This window comes from Staurois parvus, unplaced genomic scaffold (genome assembly GCF_062004578.1).
Source record: "Staurois parvus isolate SC_StPar_1 unplaced genomic scaffold, SC_StPar_1.0 ptg002187l, whole genome shotgun sequence".
In the NCBI taxonomy this organism is placed as follows: Eukaryota; Metazoa; Chordata; class Amphibia; order Anura; family Ranidae; genus Staurois; species Staurois parvus.
In genome coordinates, this window is record NW_028319983.1 from 52020 (window position 1) to 73646 (window position 21627).

The 21627-nt window shown below is 51.5% G+C and overlaps 1 protein-coding gene across 1 annotated transcript in view; it reads right to left on the reverse strand.

The window, feature by feature from the left end:
- Positions 1-11634, reverse strand: part of SLC5A2 (solute carrier family 5 member 2) — a 63647-nt gene extending 52013 nt beyond the window's left edge. The window contains exons 1-4 of the mRNA XM_089665423.1: positions 11605-11634; positions 11369-11473; positions 8648-8707; positions 1863-1967 (exon numbers count right to left, since the gene is read on the reverse strand). Coding sequence (XP_089521549.1) covers positions 1863-1967; positions 8648-8707; positions 11369-11473; positions 11605-11619 — 285 coding nt within the window. The 5' untranslated portion in view covers positions 11620-11634. The remainder of the gene's footprint in view (positions 1-1862; positions 1968-8647; positions 8708-11368; positions 11474-11604) is intronic.
- Positions 11635-21627: the final 9993 nt, after the last annotated feature.

The window sequence follows — 21627 nt, forward strand, 5'->3', positions numbered from 1 at the left end:
ACTGAGGGAGGACCTTCTACCATCGCACATCCACCATATGTGCCACTGAGGGAGGACCTTCTACCACCTCATCTCCACCATCAGTGCCACTGAGGGAGGACCTTCTACCACCCCACCTCTACTATATGTGCCACTAAGGTGGAAACCTGTACCACCACACCTCTACCATATGTGCCACTGAGGGAGGTTCCTATACCACCCCACCTCTACCAAATGTGCCACTAAGGAAGGTCCCTGTACCACCCCACTTCTACCATATGTGCCAGTGAGGGAGGTCCCTGTACCACCCCACCTCTACCATATGTGCCACTGAGGGAGGATCTTCTACCACCCCACCTCCACCATATGTTCCACTGAGCGAGGTCTATGTACCACCACATCTCTACCATATGTGCCACTGAGGAAAGTCCCTGTACCACCACACCTCTACTTTATGTACCACTAAGGAAGGACCTTGTACCACCTCGCCTCCACCATATGTGGCACTAAGGGAGGACCTAGTACCACAAATGCCACTGAGGAAGGACCTTCTGTCACCCCACCTTCACCATATGTGCCACTGAGGGAGGTCCCTGTACCACCCCACCTCTACAATATGTGCCACTGAGAGAGGACCTTCTACCACCTTACCTCTACCATATGTGCCCCTGAGGAATGACATTCTACCACCTTACCTCTACCACATGTGCCACTAAAGAAGGATCTTCTATCACCCCACCTCCACCGTATGTGAAACTGAGGGAGGTACCTGTATCAACCAACCTCTACTATATGAGACACTGAGGGAGCAACTTGTGCCACCACACCTCTACTATATGTGCCATTGAGAGAGGACCTTCTACCACCTCACCTCTAACATATGTGCCACTGAGTAAAGACCTTCTTCCACCCCACCTTTGCCATATGTGCCTTCTACCACCCCACCTCCACTATATGTACCAGTGAGGGAGGTCCCTGTACCACCCCATTTCTACCATATGTGCCACTGAGAGAGGACCTTCCACCACCCTACCTCCGCCATCAGTACCACTAAGGGAGGACCTTCTACCATCCCACCTCCACCATATGTGCCACTTAGGGAGGGCCTTCTACCACCTCATCTCCACTATCAGTGCCACTGAGGAAGAACCTTCTACCACCCCACCTTTACTATATGTGCCACTAAGGGGGTAACCTGTACCACCACACCTTTATCATATGTGCCACTGAGGGAGGTCCCTGTACCACCCCACTTCTACCATATGTGCCACTGAGAGAGGACCTTCTACCAACCCAACTCCACCATATATGCTACTGAGGGAGCACCTTGTACCACCACAGCTCCATCATATGTACTACTGAAGGAGGACCCTCTACCATATGTGCCACTGAGGGAGGTTCCTGTACCACCCCACCTCTACCATATGCACCACTGAGGGAGGACCTTCTACCACCCCACCTCCACCATATGTGCCACTGAGCGAGGTCTATGTACCACCTTACCTCCACCATATGTGCCACTGAGGGAGGTACCTGTATCAGCCAACCTCTACTATATGAGCCACTGAGGGAGGACCTTCTACCATCCAACCTCCAGCATATGTGCCACTGAGGAAGCATCTTCTATCACCCTGCCTCTACCATATGTGCCACTGAGAGAGGACCTTCAACCACCTCATCTCTACCATATGTGCCTCTGAGTAAAGACCTTCTACCACCCCACCTTTACCATATGTGCCTTCTACCACCCCACCTCCACCCTATGTGCCAGTGAGGGAGGTCCCTGTACCACCCCACCACTACCATATGTGCCACTGAAGGAGAACCTTATACCAACCCACCTCTAATATGTGAATGGGGAGCCTTGTTGGCTGAATACTTACAGAGATTTTGGTAAATATATACATGACCAGAGAGAGCACTGACAGGTACATCTGGATTCGTTCTCCTCCAAAACGTTTCTTCAGGTATTCCGGCATTGTCACCACCTGGTGGGAATAACAAATGTGCCATTGAAGTTACTATACCACCTCTTTCCCACCATACACTGCATGCCACACAAGAAGACATTGTACTACCCATCCTCTACCGTGTGTGCCTGTGAGGCGGACCCTTGGACCATTACTCCTCTAAATATGTGCCATTAAAGGACGGCCCTTCTATCACCCACCTGTATCACATGTGCCACTGAAGAAGGATCCTGTACCATTTCACCTCTACCATATGTGCCACTGAGGGATGACCTTGAACCAACCCTCCTCTACAATAAGTGCCACTTAAGGGGATCATTGTACCATCTTGCCTTTACCATATACACTTCTGAGGGAGAACCTTGTACACCCCACCTCCACTATATGTGCCACCTAAGAAGAACATTGTACCACCAAACCTCTACTATGTGTGTTAATGAGGGAGAACCTCATACGACCCCAACTCAACCATTTGTGCATTGAAGTGGAACCTTGTATCACCCTTTCTCTACCATATGTGCCCTGAACTGGACTTTCTACCACCTCTCCCTCCGCTACCATATGCTTGGACCCCTCTACCTCTACCGTATATGGCACTGAAGGAGGACCTGATAGCACTTCACCGCTACCACATGTGCAACTAAGGGAGGACCTTGAACCCCACGCCTCTCCCATTTCTGCCACAGTCCTTCTAACACCCCTCTGCTACCATATGTGCCACTGAGGGAGAACTTTGTACCTCCCTTCCTCTACCATATGTGCCACAGTGGGAGGAGCTTGTAGTACTACGTCTCTACCATATGTGCCACTGAGGGAAGACTTTCTACCATCCCTCCTCTACTATGTGTACCACTGGGGAATGACCTTGTACCACCTTCCTTCCACCATATGTGCCACTACTACTAATTGCTAAGAGTACTGAACTTCAAGAAGGGTGGCCTTGCGTGTCCAGGTCACGTCTATGTTGCCAGTCCAGTTACTCTTCTAGCTGTGGTACCAGCCTTGAGAATCCTCCAGCCACTTGCCTGTGGTACTAGCCCTAGGACTCTTTTGCTGCTCTTCTCTGGTGCCAGCCCTGGGACTCCTCCAGGCTCTTATCCATGTTACCAGCCCTAGGACTCTTTAGTCACTCTTCTGTGGTACCAGCCCTGACACTTCTCCAGCCTCTTGCCTGAGGTAAAAGCCCTGGGACTCCTCCAGCCTCTTGCCTGTGGTACCAGCCCTGGGACTCTTTTGCCACTCTTCTCTGGTACCAGCCCTGGGACTCTTCCAGGCTCTTATCCATGGTACCAGCCCTTGGAATCTTTAGCCACTCTTCTGTGGTACCAGCCCTGGCACTCCTCCAGCCTCTTGCCTGTGGTACCAGCCCTGGGACTCTTTTGCCACTCTTCTCTGGTACCATCCCTGGCACTCCTCCAGCCTCCTACCCATGCTACAAGCCCTGGGATTATTTAGTCGCTCTTTTGTGGTACCAGCACTGGCACTCCTCCAGCTGCTCTTCTGTGGTACAAGCCTAGATATCCCTCCAGCAGCTCTCCTGTGTGCTCAGACCTGCCCTGGGCTTCACTGTAAGAGACGCTAAGCACAATTAGTGGTTTTAGTATTGTACACTTTACTGAAATAGTGGAAACTCTTCAGTATCCTTTGCTGGGATGACCACCTAGTGTCCTGTTGAGGCACAAAGACATTGGTCTTATTAGCTCCTCTATGTACAGCTTCATCCTCAGTTTAACATTACACGTATGTTGGAACTGTACATATGAGGAGGGTTTTGTAGTACATGCTTCCAACATAGGAGGCAGGTCTATTAATAAGTGTTATGACACACAAGTTATTAATAAACATACACTCACTGGCCACTTTATGAGGTCCACCTGTTCAGTGGCTTGGTACACAAATTACTAATCGGCCAATCGCATGGCAGCAACTCAATGCATTTAGGCATCTAGATGTGGTGAAGACGACTTGCTGAAGTTCAAACTGAGCATCAGAATGGAGAAGTAAGGGGATTTAAGTGCCTTTGAACGTGGCATGGTTGTTGGTGCCGGATGGGCTGGTCTGAGTATTTCACAAACTGCTGATCTCCTGGGATTTCCTGCACAACCATCTCTAGGGATTACAGAGAATGGTCCGAAAAAGAGAAAATATCCAGCGAGTGGCAGTTGTGTGGAGGCAAATGCCTTGTTGAGGTCAGAGGTCAGAGGAGAATGGGCAGACTGGGTGCTGCGACATTCAGATGGTAGGGTCAGAATTTGGCGTAAACAGCATGGACGTGGTGGTGGTGTCATGGTGTGGGGGATCCATCCTGCCTTGTATCAATGGTTCAGGCTGGTGGTGGTGTCATGGTGTGGTGGATCCATCCTGCCTTGTATCAATGGTTTAGGCTGGTGGTGGGGGTGTCATGGTGTGGGGGATCCATCCTGCCTTGTATCAATGGTTTAGGCTGGTGGTGGGGGTGTCATGGTGTGGGGGATCCATCCTGCCTTGTATCAATGGTTCAGGCTGGGGTGGTGGTGTCATGGTGTGGTGGATCCATCCTGCCTTGTATCAATGGTTCAGGCTGGTGGTGGTGGTGTCATGGTGTGGTGGATCCATCCTGCCTTGTATCAATGGTTCAGGCTGGTGGTGGCCTCATGGTGTGGGGGATCCATCCTGCCTTGTATCAATGGTTCAGGGTGGTGGTAGTGGTGTCATGGTGTGGGGGATCCATCCTGCCTTGTATCAATGGTTCAGGCTGGAGGTGGTGGTGTCATGGTTTGGGGGATCCATCCTGCCTTGTATCAATGCTTCAGGCTGGTGGTGGTGTCATGGTGTGGTGGATCCATCCTGTCTTGTATCAATGGTTCAGACTGGTGGTGGTGTCATGGTGTGGTGGATCCATCCTGTCTTGTATCAATGGTTCAGGCTGGTGGTGGTGGTGTCATGGTGTGGTGGATCCATCCTGTCTTGTATCAATGGTTCAGGCTGGTGATGGTGGTGTCATGGTGTGGTGGATCCATCCTGCCTTGTATCAATGGTTCAGGCTGGTGGTGGTGTCATGGTGTGGGGATCCATCCTGCCTTGTATCAATGGTTCAGGCTGGTGGTGGTGTCATGGTGTGGTGGATCCATCCTGCCTTGTATCAATGGCTCAGGCTGGTGGTGGTGGTGTCATGGTGTGGGGGATCCATCCTGCCTTTTATCAATGGTTCAGGCTGGTGGGGGTGTCATGGGGTCGGGGGGGGGGGAGATATTCTTGGCACTAGCAAGGTGAACCTAATAACGTGGCCTGTGAGTACATAGGGGTAGTATAAAACATGTAAAGAATGGAGATTATTAAAGATAACCCAAATCATAAAGATGCAGACCTCTCTGTTGCCATGGTAGTGGATTCCAATATCCAACATAAAAACATTGAGAATATAGCTAAAAAACATTGTCCAATATGTGTGCTGACAAACGTCTTCTACGGGCTCTTCCTGAGGGACCCCAATTTATAAAAGAGCACCTTTACAATGTTTCCATAGGATGAAAAAATCTCACACTTTCCAAACATTTCCTTACGAAGCATAATAAGGACCCCACAGTGCTGGAAGGGATCTAGTAAAGTCCGCACTTTGAGCCAAAAGGAATCAAAATGGATTTTGAAACTTGGCACATTGGTTCCCAAAGGACTTAATGCTGAATTTGATATGAATTGCTTCATTAGTGATTTTTGAATATTTTTATGTGTTGAGGGTTCGGTTATCTATTCTATGATATTGATGTAGATAGATGGGTGCTTTTTGTTTTCACCACTAGTGAATATAGAATCTTTCTATGTTATGACTGACAGTGGGGTTATTATATGTATTTTGTCCTTAGACTGTAAGGACGGACCCAACTCTATATCCACATTTTTCCCATTTTCACTTTATATTTTAATATTTTATTGTTTTATCCCTGGATTATGCCCCCTGAACTATTTGTATAGTACGCTTTAGACAAAGGGAAAATGGCACCCATCCTCTGGGTCTCCAATATGGCACCTATAACGAGGACAACAACAAGGATTACATTAGGTCTCCTACTCTTTAGGATGAATGGTCTGAGGGAAAATGGCGCCTACTGTTTGGTCTCCAACATGGTGTCCATGAATAGGTATCTAATCTTCCTTCTGAAGCAGCCACGTGGGCGTGGTGAAATGCATCAAGGAGAAGCATAGTGGCCGTATCACGGCTGTCAGGACGCCTGTTCGCTCAGCTGTGTGTGGCGGTGGGAGGCTTTCAATGTGACCTGTGATTGATTTCCATGAAGCGGTTGAAGTTGTGCACTGCTTCCTTGGTGCACTTTACTTGTGAGTGGTTTTATCTCAGTGAGTCTGGTTGTGCCCTTTACCATATGGGGGAATCTGGAGGAATAATCCTGAGGCTTTGCTCATCAAGTGGCTGCTGGGAACGGCTGCTTTCTACCCTTTGGTGACCTATTATCACCAAACAGGTCCACAGATCCAGGTGAGAGCGGAGAGTGAATGGTGGTGGGACCCTCTCCTATGATGGATCACTGAGTGCCGGACAATATGTCACCATGTCTCCTCCTTCACCGGGTGTTTATATCCGGACTTCTCTCCATGGACTCACTACATGTTGTCGCTGGGAAGTGTCTCTGTTGGTGTATGGACATTGGTTCCCGTACCGCGAGACTCAGGGAGGTGACGTTACACGCCTTTATATGTGAATGGTTTGCGGTGCACTTTACATGTGAATGGTTTGCGGTGCACTTTACATGTGAATGGTTTGTGCTACACTTTACATGTGAATGGTCTGTTGGTTTGCAGTGCACTTTACATGTGAATGGTCTGTTGGTTTGCAGTGCACTTTACATGTGAATGGTTTGCGGTGCACTTTATATGTGAATGGTCTGTTGGTTTGCGGTGCACTTTACATGTGAATGGTCTGTTGGTTTGCGGTGCACTTTACATGTGAATGGTTTGTGCTACACTTTACATGTGAATGGCCTGTTGGTTTGCGGTGCACTTTACATGTGAATGGCCTGTTGGTTTGCGGTGCACTTTACATGTGAATGGCCTGTTGGTTTGCGGTGCACTTTACATGTGAATGGCCTGTTGGTTTGCGGTGCACTTTACATGTGAATGGTCTGTTGGTTTGCGGTGCACTTTACATGTGAATGGTCTGTTGGTTTGCGGTGCACTTTACATGTGAATGGTCTGTTGGTTTGCGGTGCACTTTACATGTGAATGGCCTGTTGGTTTGCGGTGCACTTTACATGTGAATGGTCTGTTGGTTTGCGGTGCACTTTACATGTGAATGGTCTGTTGGTTTGCGGTGCACTTTATATGTGAATGGTCTGTTGGTTTGCGGTGCACTTTACATGTGAATGGTTTGTGCTACACTTTACATGTGAATGGTCTGTTGGTTTGCGGTGCACTTTACATGTGAATGGTCTGTTGGTTTGCGGTGCACTTTATATGTGAATGGTTTGTGCTACACTTTACATGTGAATGGTCTGTTGGTTTGCGGTGCACTTTACATGTGAATGGCCTGTTGGTTTGCGGTGCACTTTACATGTGAATGGTCTGTTGGTTTGCGGTGCACTTTACATGTGAATGGTCTGTTGGTTTGCGGTGCACTTTACATGTGAATGGTCTGTTGGTTTGCGGTGCACTTTACATGTGAATGGTCTGTTGGTTTGCGGTGCATTTTACATGTGAATGGTCTGTTGGTTTGCGGTGCACTTTACATGTGAATGGTCTGTTGGTTTGCGGTGCACTTTACATGTGAATGGTCTGTTGGTTTGCGGTGCACTTTACATGTGAATGGTCTGTTGGTTTGCGGTGCACTTTACATGTGAATGGTCTGTTGGTTTGCGGTGCACTTTACATGTGAATGGTCTGTTGGTTTGCGGTGCACTTTATATGTGAATGGTTTGCGGTGCACTTTACATGTGAATGGTCTGTTGGTTTGCGGTGCACTTTACATGTGAATGGTCTGTTGGTTTGCGGTGCACTTTACATGTGAATGGTCTGTTGGTTTGCGGTGCACTTTACATGTGAATGGTCTGTTGGTTTGCGGTGCACTTTATATGTGAATGGTTTGCGGTGCACTTTACATGTGAATGGTCTGTTGGTTTGCGGTGCACTTTACATGTGAATGGTCTGTTGGTTTGCGGTGCACTTTACATGTGAATGGTCTGTTGGTTTGCGGTGCACTTTACATGTGAATGGTCTGTTGGTTTGCGGTGCACTTTACATGTGAATGGTCTGTTGGTTTGCGGTGCACTTTACATGTGAATGGTCTGTTGGTTTGCGGTGCACTTTACATGTGAATGGTCTGTTGGTTTGCGGTGCACTTTACATGTGAATGGTCTGTTGGTTTGTGGTGGGTCGGCAGCGATCAGCTTCTCTCACATCTGCAGGACCTTCCATTGTTCTGTACAGTCAGCACACCCCGCATTGTCCATCCAGCTCCGCATCGGTGTAGCAATGATCGGGGAGAAGCTCCTCTCTCTCTCATCGTTTGGCCGATCCCTCTACCTGTGACGTTGACATTTCTAGGTGCAATGATGATCGTTATGAAGGGTCTGCACTGGTTTAGCATCTCATAAATGAGAGCGGGTCACAACATGACCTTTGACCTGCAATCGGCTTTCATTCCCAAAGTAATGAGAAATGCAAAAAAAAAAACTAAAGCTGAATCTTTTCTTTTCATGTTTTGTTCTCACCTCGGCTGTCAGATATACAGGAACAAAAATCCAACCCATCAGGAGAACCACAAAGAGAGCCTGAAAAGAGAGAAAGCCGAGAGATTTCCTGTAAGAGAAGAATTGGCTGACGCAGAATGGCTGAGTATTATCTGGTGTGGCGGGTCATCTGACGCTCAGGAGGTGTTCAGAATCATCCATGTTGTGTTTCCTGATCCCACATAGGAACCCATTCTGCAGGAGAGGAGAGCCTGGGAGAAGGGGAGAGGAGAGCCCGGGAGAAGGGGAGAGGAGAGCCCGGGAGAAGGGGAGAGGAGAGCCCGGGAGAAGGGGAGAGGAGAGCCCGGGAGAAGGGAAGAGGAGAGCCCGGGAGAAGGCTGAGGAGAGCCCGGGAGAAGGGGAGAGGAGAGCCCGGGAGAAGGGAAGAGGAGAGCCCGGGAGAAGGGAAGAGGAGGAAAGAGGAGAGCCCGGGAGAAGGGAAGAGGAGGAAAGAGGAGAGCCCGGGAGAAGGGAAGAGGAGAGCCCGGGAGAAGGGAAGAGGAGGAAAGAGGAGAGCCCGGGAGAAGGGAAGAGGAGGAGAGCCCAAGAGAAGGGAAGAGGAGGAGAGCCCGGGAGAAGGGAAGAGGAGGAGAGCCCGGGAGAAGGGAAGAGGAGGAGAGCCCAAGAGAAGGGAAGAGGAGGAGAGCCCGGGAGAAGGGAAGAGGAGGAGAGCCCGGGAGAAGGGAAGAGGAGGAGAGCCCGGGAGAAGGGAAGAGGAGGAGAGCCCAAGAGAAGGGAAGAGGAGGAGAGCCCGGGAGAAGGGAAGAGGAGGAGAGCCCAAGAGAAGGGAAGAGGAGGAGAGCCCGGGAGAAGGGAAGAGGAGGAGAGCCCGGGAGAAGGGAAGAGGAGGAGAGCCCGGGAGAAGGGAAGAGGAGGAGAGCCCAAGAGAAGGGAAGAGGAGGAGTGCCCGGGAGAAGGGAAGAGGAGGAGAGCCCAAGAGAAGGGAAGAGGAGGAGAGCCCAAGAGAAGGGAAGAGGAGAGCCCGGGAGAAGGGAAGAGGAGAGCCCGGGAGAAGGGAAGAGGAGGGAAGAGGAGGAAAGAGGAGAGCCCGGGAGAAGGGAAGAGGAGAGCCCGGGAGAAGGGAAGAGGAGGAGAGGAACAGGAGAGCCCGAGAGAAGGGAAGAGGAGGAGAGAAAGAGGAGAGCCCGAGAGAAGGGAAGAGGAGGAGAGAAAGAGGAGAGCCCAAGAGAAGGGAAGAAAGAGGAGAGCCTGAGAGAGGGGAAGAGGATGGAAGAAAGTGGAGAGCCTGAGAGAAGGGAAGAAAGAGGAGCGCCTGAGAGAGGGGAAGAGGATGGAAGAAAGAGGAGAGCCTGAGAGAGGGGAAGAGGATGGAAGAAAGAGGAGAGCCAGAGAGAGGGGAAGATGATGGAAGCAAGATAAGAGCCTGAGAGAGGGGAAGATGATGGAAGAAAGAGGAGAGCCTGAGAGAGGGGAAGAGGATGGAAGAAAGAGGAGAGCCTGAGAGAAAGGAAGAAAGAGGAGAGCCTGAGAGAGGGGAAGATGATGGAAGAAAGAGGAGAGCCTGAGAGAGGGAAGGAGGATAAGTAAAAGAGGAGAGCCTGGGAGAAGGGAAGAGGATCGAAGAAAGTGGATATCCCAAGAAAAAGGAAGAGGTTAAAAGAGGAGAGCCTGAGAAAAGGAAGAGGATGAGGAAAAGAGGAGAGCCCAAGAAAAGGAAGAGGGTGGAAGAAAGCGGAGAACCTGAGAGAAGGGAAGAGGATGGAAGAAAGAGGAGAGCCTGAGAGAAGGGAAGAGAATGGAAGAAAGAGGAGAGCCTGAGAGAAGGGAAGAGAATGGAAGAAAGAGGAGAGCCTGAGAAAATGGAAGAGGATAAGTGAAAGAGGAGAGACTGAGAGAAGGGAAGAGTATGAGTGAACGAGGAAAACCCAAGAAAAGGTAAGAGGAGGAGAGCAGGGGCGGACTGACCATTTGGAGACTTGGGCACTGCTCGAGGGCCCGGGGTCAGTAGGGGGCCCCATGAGATGCTCCTGGTACCTTTTTCATAGGCTTTTTTGAGTCTGGGCAAGGACACAGGGGCCCCATGATCCCCTATTGCCCGGGGGCCCCATGAGTTGTCAGTCCGCCCCTGGAAAGGAAAGGAAAGCCTGGGAGAAGGGAAGAGGGTGAGAGAAAGAGGAGAGCCTGAGAAAAGGGAAGAGGATGAGAGAAAGAGTAGAGCCTGAGAAAAAAGGTTGAGGAAAGTCTGCAGAACAGGAGGAGAGTCCAGAGAAGAGGAGGGTCCAGAGAAATGAAGGGGAGTCCAAAGATGAGAAGAGCCCTGAGAAAAAAAAGGACCATCCATAGAAAAGGGAGAAGAGTCCATAGAAAAGGGAGAAGAGTCCATAGAAAAGGGAGAAGAGTCCAGCAAACAGGAAGACAATCTAAAAAAAAGGAGAGTCCAAGAATAGTAGAATCCAAAGAAGAGAAGGACCGTCCATAAAAAAGGAGAGGAGTCCAGAGAAGAGGAGAACAGTATGAAGAACATCTGGCAGCAATAAGTGGAGAAGAGGCTCTGCAGGCACCCAGTAGTTCGTCATGGATGGTAATCATGGTGCATGGCTGGGTCTCGGAAGCTGTGACTTGGTCACCATAATACTTCAGGACATTTGCATTAAGGAGGACAAGGACAGGAATTCATAAATATTACACATTTCAATCCGTTTCCAACCCCTCAGATGTGTCCTACAAGGACACGGTACTTACATTCCATTCAAATCCCGCCACTGCAATGCCACTTGCTGCTCCAGTGCCGGCCAGACCCACAAAGTGTCCACTGCCAATATTACTGGCAAAAAGAGACGCCCCAACCTGCAATGGAGAAATCACCATCAACCCATCAGTGATGGGGGGGGGGGGTCCTTGGCAGAGAATCTGACCATTAAGAACTGACTTATTGGAACATAGTGATTGATGAAGGTCTCTTAGAAACTGACACTTACTGGAAACCAGGACATGCTTCTTCCCGCCAGAAAGTAACCGCCAACCGTTCCACGATTAGCACGTCGCATGGACTGCAAGAGAATCAGAAACCTTTCATAGATGAACATCCAATGTACTAACAGGTCCATATTTCAGGTGTGAGGAGCATTTGTATACGTCGGCTACAGGGCTGAGATGTCGGATTATATTCTGGTGGATAATATATAGGAAAGGTCTCTACATACAGTCATGGCCACCAATATTACCCCCCCCCCCCATCCCAGCATTTCTGTCAAAACACGCACTACTTCCCCCAGAAAATTGCTGCAATGACAAATGTTTCGGCAGTCTCACGTTTATTTCTTTTGTTTGTATCGGTGACACAACAAAGTGGAGAAACAAAAAGCCAAATCTGACCCATTCCACACGAAACCCCCAAAATGGACTGGACAAAATTATTGGCACCCTCCATGTAATATTTGGTAGAGCACCCCTTGGAAGCAATCCCTGAAATGAATGACTTCCTGTCACCATCAATGAGTTTCCTCCACTTCTCTCCTGGAATTTTGGATCGCTCTTCTTCCTCCAACTGCTCCGGGTCCCTCAGATTGGAAGGTTCCTTTCCCCAACTGCTGCTCTGAGATCTCTCCACAGGAGCTCTATGGGATGGAGATCTGGACTCATTGCTGGCCAGTCCAGTCCTCTCCTGCGCTTTGTCTGACACCATCTCTGGGGGCTTTGTGACGTGTGCTTTGGGTCATTGTCCTGCTGGAAGACCCATGACCTCTGATGGAGACCCAACTTTCTGACACCGGGCCCTACATTGCACCCCAGAATTCTTTGGTAGTCTTCAGATTTCATAATGCCATGTACACGGCCAAGACCTCCAGTGCCTGAAGCAACACAGCCACCCCAAACCATCAGTGACCCCCCCACCATGTGTGACTGGAGGGACTGTGACCCCCCCCCACCATGTGTGACTGGAGGGACTGTGACCCCCCCCACCATGTGTGACTGGAGGGACTGTGACCCCCCCCCCCCCACCATGTGTGACTGGAGGGACTGTGACCCCCCCCCCACCATGTGTGACTGGAGGGACTGTGACCCCCCCCACCATGTGTGACTGGAGGGACTGTGACCCCCCCCATGTGTGACTGGAGGGACTGTGACCCCCCCCCCCATGTGTGACTGGAGGGACCGGATTCTTTTCTGTAAAGGCCTCATTGCTTTTTCTGAAAACCGTAGAATGATGGACTTTACCAAAAAGGGACACTATGAGAGGAGACCCAGGAGGACCCAACTGCTGACACAGAAATATGGTGGGAGACCCAGGAGGACCCCACTGCTGACACAGAAATATGGTGGGAGACCCAGGAGGACCCCACTGCTGACACAGAAACACGGGAGGAGACCCAGGAGGACCCCACCGCTGACACAGAAATATGGGAGGAGACCCAGGAGGACCCCACTGCTGACACAGAAATATGGGAGGAGACCCAGGAGGACCCCACCGCTGACACAGAAATATGGTAGTAGACCCAGGAGGACCCCACCGCTGACACAGAAATATGGGAGGAGACCCAGGAGGACCCCACTACTGACACAGAAATATGGGAGGAGACCCAGGAGGACCCCACCGCTGACACAGAAATACGGGAGGAGACCCAGGAGGACCCCACCGCTGACACAGAAATACGGGAGGAGACCCAGGAGGACCCCACCGCTGACACAGAAATACGGGAGGAGACCCAGGAGGACCCCACCGCTGACACAGAAATATGGGAGGAGACCCAGGAGGACCCCACCGCTGACACAGAAATATGGGAGGAGACCCAGGAGGACCCCACCGCTGACACAGAAATATGGGAGGAGACCCAGGAGGACCCCACCGCTGACACAGAAATATGGGAGGAGACCCAGGAGGACCCCACCGCTGACACAGAAATATGGGAGGAGACGCAGGAGGACCCCACCGCTGACACAGAAATATGGTGGGAGACGCAGGAGGACCCCACCGCTGACACAGAAATACGGGAGGAGACGCAGGAGGACCCCACCGCTGACACAGAAATACGGGAGGAGACGCAGGAGGACCCCACCGCTGACACAGAAATACGGGAGGAGACCCAGGAGGACCCCACCGCTGACACAGAAATACGGGAGGAGACCCAGGAGGACCCCACCGCTGACACAGAAATACGGGAGGAGACCCAGGAGGACCCCACCGCTGACACAGAAATACGGGAGGAGACCCAGGAGGACCCCACCGATGACACAGAAATACGGGAGGAGACCCAGGAGGACCCCACCGCTGACACAGAAATACGGGAGGAGACCCAGGAGGACCCCACCGCTGACACAGAAATATGGTGGGAGACCCAGGAGAACCCCACCGCTGACACAGAAATACGGGAGGAGACCCAGGAGGACCCCACTGCTGACACAGAAATATGGGAGGAGACCCAGGAGGACCCCACCGCTGACACAGAAATATGGGAGGAGACCCAGGAGGACCCCACCGCTGACACAGAAATATGGGAGGAGACCCAGGAGGACACCACCGCTGACACAGAAATATGGGAGGAGGACCCCACCGCTGACACAGAAATATGGGAGGAGGACCCCACCGCTGACACAGAAATATGGTGGGAGACCCAGGAGGACCCAACTGCTGACACAGAAATATGGTGGGAGACCCAGGAGGACCCCACCGCTGACACAGAAATACGGGAGGAGACCCAGCAGGACCCCACCGCTGACACAGAAATATGGGAGGAGACCCAGGAGGACCCCACCGCTGACACAGAAATATGGGAGGAGACCCAGGAGGACCCCACCGCTGACACAGAAATATGGGAGGAGACCCAGGAGGACCCCACCGCTGACACAGAAATACGGGAGGAGACCCAGGAGGACCCCACCGATGACACAGAAATATGGGAGGAGACCCAGGAGGACCCCACCGCTGACACAGAAACATATTGGAAGCCAGACTGGAGTTTGCCAAAACTGACCTGAGGAAGCCAAAATCCTTTTGGAAGAATGTGCTGGGGACAGACAACACAAAATATGTTTTTTGGTAAAGTCCATCATTCTGCTGTTTTCAGAAAAAGCAATGAGGCCTTTACAGAAAAGAATCCGGTCCCTCCAGTCACACATGGTGGGGGGGTCACAGTCCCTCCAGTCACACATGGTGGGGGGTCACAGTCCCTCCAGTCACACATGGTGGGGGGTCACAGTCCCTCCAGTCACACATGGTGGGGAGGTTACAGTCCCTCCAGTCACACATGGTGGGGGGCCACAGTCCCTCCAGTCACACATGGTGGGGGGTCACAGTCCCTCCAGTCACACATGGTGGGGGGGGTCACAGTCCCTCCAGTCACACATGGTGGGGGGGGTCACAGTCCCTCCAGTCACACATGGTGGGGGGGGTCACAGTCCCTCCAGTCACACATGGTGGGGGGGGGGTCACAGTCCCTCCAGTCACACATGGTGGGGGGGGTCACAGTCCCTCCAGTCACACATGGTGGGGGGGGGGGTCACAGTCCCTCCAGTCACACATGGTGGGGGGGGGGTCACAGTCCCTCCAGTCACACATGGTGGGGGGGGGGTCACAGTCCCTCCAGTCACACGTGGTGAGGGGTCACAGTCCCTCCAGTCACACGTGGTGGGGGGGGTCACAGTCCCTCCAGTCACACATGGTGGGGGGTCACTGATGGTTTGGGGTGGCTTTGTTGCTTCAGGCACTGGAGGTCTTGGCCGTGTACATGGCATTATGAAATCTGAAGACTACCAAAGAATTCTGGGGTGCAATGTAGGGCCCGGTGTCAGAAAGTTGGGTCTCCATCAGAGGTCATGGGTCTTCCAGCAGGACAATGACCCAAAGCACACGTCACAAAGCCCCCAGAGATGGTGTCAGACAAAGTGCTGGAGAGGACTGAACTGGCCAGGAATGAGTCCAGATCTCCATCCCATAGAGCTCCTGTGGAGAGATCTCAGAGCAGCAGTTGGGGAAAGGAACCTTCCAATCTGAGGGACCCGGAGCAGTTGGAGGAAGAAGAGCGATCCAAAATTCCAGGAGAGAAGTGGAGGAAACTCATTGATGGTGACAGGAAGCCATTGATTTCAGGGATTGCTTCCAAGGGGTGCTCTACCAAATATTACATGGAGGGTGCCAATAAATCTGTCCAGTCCATTTTGGGGGTTTTATGTGAAATGTTAGATTTGGCTTTTTGTTTCTTCACTTTTTTGTGTCACCGATAGAAACTAAAGAAATAAACATGAGACTGCTGAAACATTTGTCCAAATGTTTCTCTCTTGGGGGAGGGGTATTTGGAGATATAGGTTTCGTAGGAGGAGGATGCTCTCTTGGGGGAGGGGTATTTGGATATATAGGTGTCGTAGGAGGAGGGCGCGCTCTTGGGGGAGGGGTATTTGGATATATAGATGATGCAGGAGAAAGACGCTCCCTCGGGGGAGGGAATATTTGGACATATAGGTGTCGTAGGAGGAGGGCGCTCTCTTGGGGGAGGGGTATTTGGATATATAGGTGTCGTAGGAGGAGGGCGCTCTCTTGGGGGGAGGGGTATTTGGATATATAGGTGTCGTAGGAGGAGGGCGCTCTCTTGGGGGAGGGGTATTTGGATATATAGGTGACGTAGGAGGAGGGCGCTCTCTTTGGGGAGGGGTATTTGGTTTTATAGATGATGTAGGAGGAGGGCGCTCTCTTGGGGGAGGGGTATTTGGATAGATAGGTTTCGTAGGAGGAGGACGCTCTCTTGGGGGAGGGGTATTTGGATATATAGGTGTCGTAGGAGGAGGGCGCGCTCTTGGGGGAGGGGTATTTGGATATATAGATGATGTAGGAGGAGGGCGCGCTCTTGGGGGAGGGGTATTTGGATATATAGATGATGTAGGAGGAGGGCGCGCTCTTGGGGGAGGGGTATTTGGATATATAGATGATGTAGGAGGAGGGTGCTCTCTTGGGGGAGGGGTATTTGGATATATAGATGATGTAGGAGGAGGGCGCGCTCTTGGGGGAGGGGTATTTGGATATATAGGTTTCGTAGGAGGAGGGCGCTCTCTTGGGGGGAGGGGTATTTGGATAGATAGGTTTCGTAGGAGGAGGGCGCTCTCTTGGGGGAGGGGTATTTGGATATATAGATGATGTAGGAGGAGGGTGCGCTCTTGGGGGAGGGGTATTTGGATAGATAGGTTTCGTAGGAGGAGGGCGCTCTCTTGGGGGGAGGGGTATTTGGATAGATAGGTTTCGTAGGAGGAGGGCGCGCTCTTGGGGGAGGGGTATTTGGATATATAGGTGTCGTAGGAGGAGGGTGCGCTCTTGGGGGAGGGGTATTTGGATAGATAGGTTTCGTAGGAGGAGGGCGCTCTCTTGGGGGGAGGGGTATTTGGATAGATAGGTTTCGTAGGAGGAGGGCATGCTTTTGGGGAAGGGGTATTTGGATATATAGATGATGTAGGAGGAGGGCGCGCTCTTGGGGGAGGGGTATTTGGATATACAGGTTTCGTAGGAGGAGGGCGCTCTCTTGGGGAAGGGGTATTTGGATATACAGGTTTCGTAGGAGGAGGGCGCTCTCTTGGGGGAGGGGTATTTGGATAGATAGGTTTCGTAGGAGGAGGGCGCTCTCTTGGGGAAGGGGTATTTGGATATACAGGTTTCGTAGGAGGAGGGCGCTCTCTTGGGGGAGGGGTATTTGGTTATATAGGTTTTGTAGGAGGAGGGCGCTCTCTTGGGGGAGGGGTATTTGGTTTTATAGATGATGTAGGAGGAGGACGCTTCCAAGAACAGCCGCAAAAAAGCCTCCAACATGGAAACTATGCAGGAAACCACAGGAACTGAGGGTGGGGGCAGAAAAATGGCAGCGGGGGCTCTGGACTGAGGAGTAAAATGTGAAATATTTGGATGTAGCAGGAGGCAGTTTGTTGAGGAAAGGCTGGAGGACAGTACAATGAGTGTCTGCAGCCAACTGTGAAGCATGGTGGAGGTTCCTTGCATGTTTGGGGCTCCATTTCTGCAAATGGAGTTGGAGTTTTGGCCGGGATCAATGGTGTCCCCAATGCTGAGAAATTCAGGCAGATACTTCTCCATCATCCACACCATCAGTGGGTGTGTGATCGGCCCCAAAATGTATTCTGCAACAGGACAACCACCCCCAACATCCAGCCAATGTCATTTGAGAACTATACTCACTGGAAACTTTATTATGTCTGCCTGTTCAATGGCTCAGTAACACAAATTGCTAATCAGCCAATCACATGGCAGCAACTCAGTCACATGGCATCTAGATGTGGTCAAACCAAGCACAACAGAAATGAAGGAAATACATTAGAGGTATGACAGGCACCAGGTGTAACGTACATAAATGAATGTAAACAGTGGTCGGGTAAGTAATAAAGATTCATCCGACCAATCGAAGTGCATATAGTGGATGTTAGAGTCATTAGATCTGGGGGTACATCCGAGTGCCAATCAAATCCGTGACTTCTGTGATAGGAGAATAGCCGTAAAATGCACTAACCAGATAGGAGTATACTGACCTACTCCTGGTCACAGCCCAATGGTCCTCAGCGTAGAGCCCTCAGGAACAACTCAATGTGATTCCCTTTGATAATGTCACGAAACGCGTTAGGGATATGGATACCTCTCATACCACTTGTTACCTACATGGTCCATGCATCTGACTGTCGGCCATCTTTTTGGATTCTGTGAATCAGCTTCTTTGGATATTACTATGTAAGTGTGCGACCTGTTTTTACCAATCTCTTGAATAAAAATACTACACTATCAAGATTTCTCTCTTTTGGGTCTTTTGCTGAGTCCCTAAAGTGATCTCCTGATATGTAAGCGCACCACCCCTGGCGATAGAGGATATAAGGCACATTCGTGTTACTGTAAGGAGGCGCACTCCCCTTGGTGGTAGGAGAACGGCAAGACTCCCCTTGGTGGTAGGAGAACGGCAAGACTCCCCTTGGTGGTAGGAGAACGGCAAGACTCCCCTTGGTGGTAGGAGAACGGCAAGACTCCCCTTGGTGGTAGGAGAACGGCAAGACTCCCCTTGGTGGTAGGAGAACGGCAAGACTCCCCTTGGTGGTAGGAGAACGGCAAGACTCCCCTTGGTGGTAGGAGAACGGCAAGACTCCCCTTGGTGGTAGGAGAACGGCAAGACTCCCCTTGGTGGTAGGAGAACGGCAAGACTCCCCTTGGTGGTAGGAGAACGGCAAGACTCCCCTTGGTGGTAGGAGAACGGCAAGAGTGGGCACAGTTGTTCCTGAGGGCTCTACGCTGAGGACCATTGGGCTGTGACCAGGAGTAGGTCAGTATACTCCAACGCGCTATCTGGTTAGTGCACTTATCAGCTATTCTCCTATCACAGAAGTCACGGATTTGATTGGCACTCGGATGTACCCCCAGATCTAATGACTCTAACATCCACTATATGCACTTCGATTGGTCGGATGAATCTTTATTACTTACCCGACCACTGTTTACACTCATTTCTGTACGTTACACCTGGGGCCTGTCATACCTCTAATGTATTTCCTTCCATTTCTGTTCTGGATATGTGAATTCTCCTTACTATACACTCAAGCGCTGCATTTTTTTGCTTTATTTTATTTTCTATGAAGAGGTTATACGAGGTTTACCTTTATGCTAGCGGCTTGAATCTGTCAGATCCAGCGCTCGTTTTTATGCTATTTACCACAAACCGAGCATCAGAATGGGGAAGAAAGGGGATTGAAGTGCCTTTGAACGTAGCATGGTTCTTGGTGCCAGATGGGCCGGTTTGAGCATTTTTACAAACTGCTGATCTCCTGGGATTTTCCCGCACAACCATCTTTACAGCGAATGGTCCGAAAAGGAGAAAATATCCAGCGAGTGGCAGTTGTGTGGAGGAAAATGCCTTGTTGGGGTCATAGGTCAGAGGAGAATGGGCAGACTGGGTGCTGCGACATTCAGATGGTGGGGTCAGAATTTGGTGTAAACAACATGAAAGCATGGATCCATCCTGCCTTGTATCAACGGTTCAGGCTGGTGGTGGTGTCATGGTGTGGGGGATCCATCCTGCCTTGTATCAATGGTTCAGGCTGGTGGTGGTGGTGTCATGGTGTGGGGGATCCATCCTGCCTTGTATCAATGGTTCAGGCTGGTGGTGGTGGTGTCATGGTGTGGGGGATCCATCCTGCCTTGTATCAATGGTTCAGGCTGGTGGTGGTGTCATGGTGTGGTGGATCCATCCTGCCTTGTATCAATGGTTCAGGCTGGTGGTGGTGGTGTCATGGTGTGGGGGATCCATCCTGCCTTGTATCAATGGTTCAGGCTGGTGGTGGTGTCATGGTGTGGGGGATCCATCCTGCCTTGTATCAATGGTTCAGGCTGGTGGTGGTGTCATGGTGTGGTGGATCCATCCTGCCTTGTATCAATGGTTCAGGCTGGTGGTGGTGTCATGGTGTGGTGGATCCATCCTGCCTTGTATCAATGGTTCAGGCTGGTGGTGGTGGTGTCATGGTGTGGGGGATCCATCCTGCCTTGTATCATCGGTTCAGGCTGGTAGTGTCATGGTGTGGGGGATCCATCCTGCCTTGTATCAATGGTTCAGGCTGGTGGTGTCATGGTGTGGTGGATCCATCCTGCCTTGTATCATTGGTTCAGGCTGGTGGTGGTGGTGTCATGGTGTGGGGGATCCATCCTGCCTTGTATCATCGGTTCAGGCTGGTGGTGGTGGTGTCATGGTGGGGGGGATCCATCCTGCCTTGTATCAATGGTTCAGGCTGGTGGTGGTGGTGTCATGGTGTGGGGGATCCATCCTGCCTTGTATCCATGGTTCAGGCTGGTGGTGGTGTCATGGTGTGGGGGATCCATCTTGCCTTGTATCAATGGTCCAGGCTGGAGGTGGTGTCATGGTGTGATGGATCCATCCTGCCTTGTATCAATGGTCCAGGCTGGAGGTGGTGTCATGGTGTGATGGATCCATCCTGCCTTGTATCATCGGTTCAGGCTGGTGGTGGTGGTGTCATGGTGTGGGGGATCCATCCTGCCTTGTATCAATGGTTCAGGCTGGTGGTGGTGGTGTCATGGTGTGGTGGATCCATCCTGCCTTGTATCAATGGTTCAGGCTGGTGGTGGTGGTGTCATGGTGTGGGGGATCCATCCTGCCTTGTATCATCGGTTCAGGCTGGTGGTGGTGGTGTCATGGTGTGGGGGATCCATCCTGCCTTGTATCAATGGTTCAGGCTGGTGGTGGTGATGTCATGGTGTGGGGGATCCATCCTGCCTTGTATCATCGGTTCAGGCTGGTGGTGGTGGTGTCATGGTGTGGGGGATCCATCCTGCCTTGTATCAATGGTTCAGGCTGATGGTGGTGGTGTCATGGTGTGGGGGATCCATCCTGCCTTGTATCAATGGTTCAGGCTGGTGGTGGGGGTGTCATGGTGTGGGGGATCCATCCTGCCTTGTATCAATGGTTCAGGCTGGTGGTGGGGGTGTCATGGTGTGGGGGATCCATCCTGCCTTGTATCAATGGTTCAGGCTGGTGGTGGGGGTGTCATGGTGTGGGGGATCCATCCTGCCTTGTATCAATGGTTCAGGCTGATGGTGGTGGTGTCATGGTGTGGGGGATCCATCCTGCCTTGTATCAATGGTTCAGGCTGGTGGTGGGGGTGTCATGGTGTGGGGGATCCATCCTGCCTTGTATCAATGGTTCAGGCTGGTGGTGGGGGTGTCATGGTGGGGGGGGGGAGATATTCTTGGTACTAGCAAGGTGGACCTAATAAAGTGGCTGGTGAGTGTATACGGAGGGGTATATGGAGGGGAGGGGCGGGGTATATACAGTGGAAAGAACAAGGGGCCCTGGAAATGATGGTTTGGCCCCCACAGAGCCCTGATCTCCCCACCATGGAGTCTGTCTGGACTGACATGAAGAGACAGAAGGACTCCATGATGGGGAGATCAGGGCCAATACTGGTCATGGGGGAGGGGGGTCACCCCAACACTGATCACAGGATATGGGAGGAGAGGGGTCACC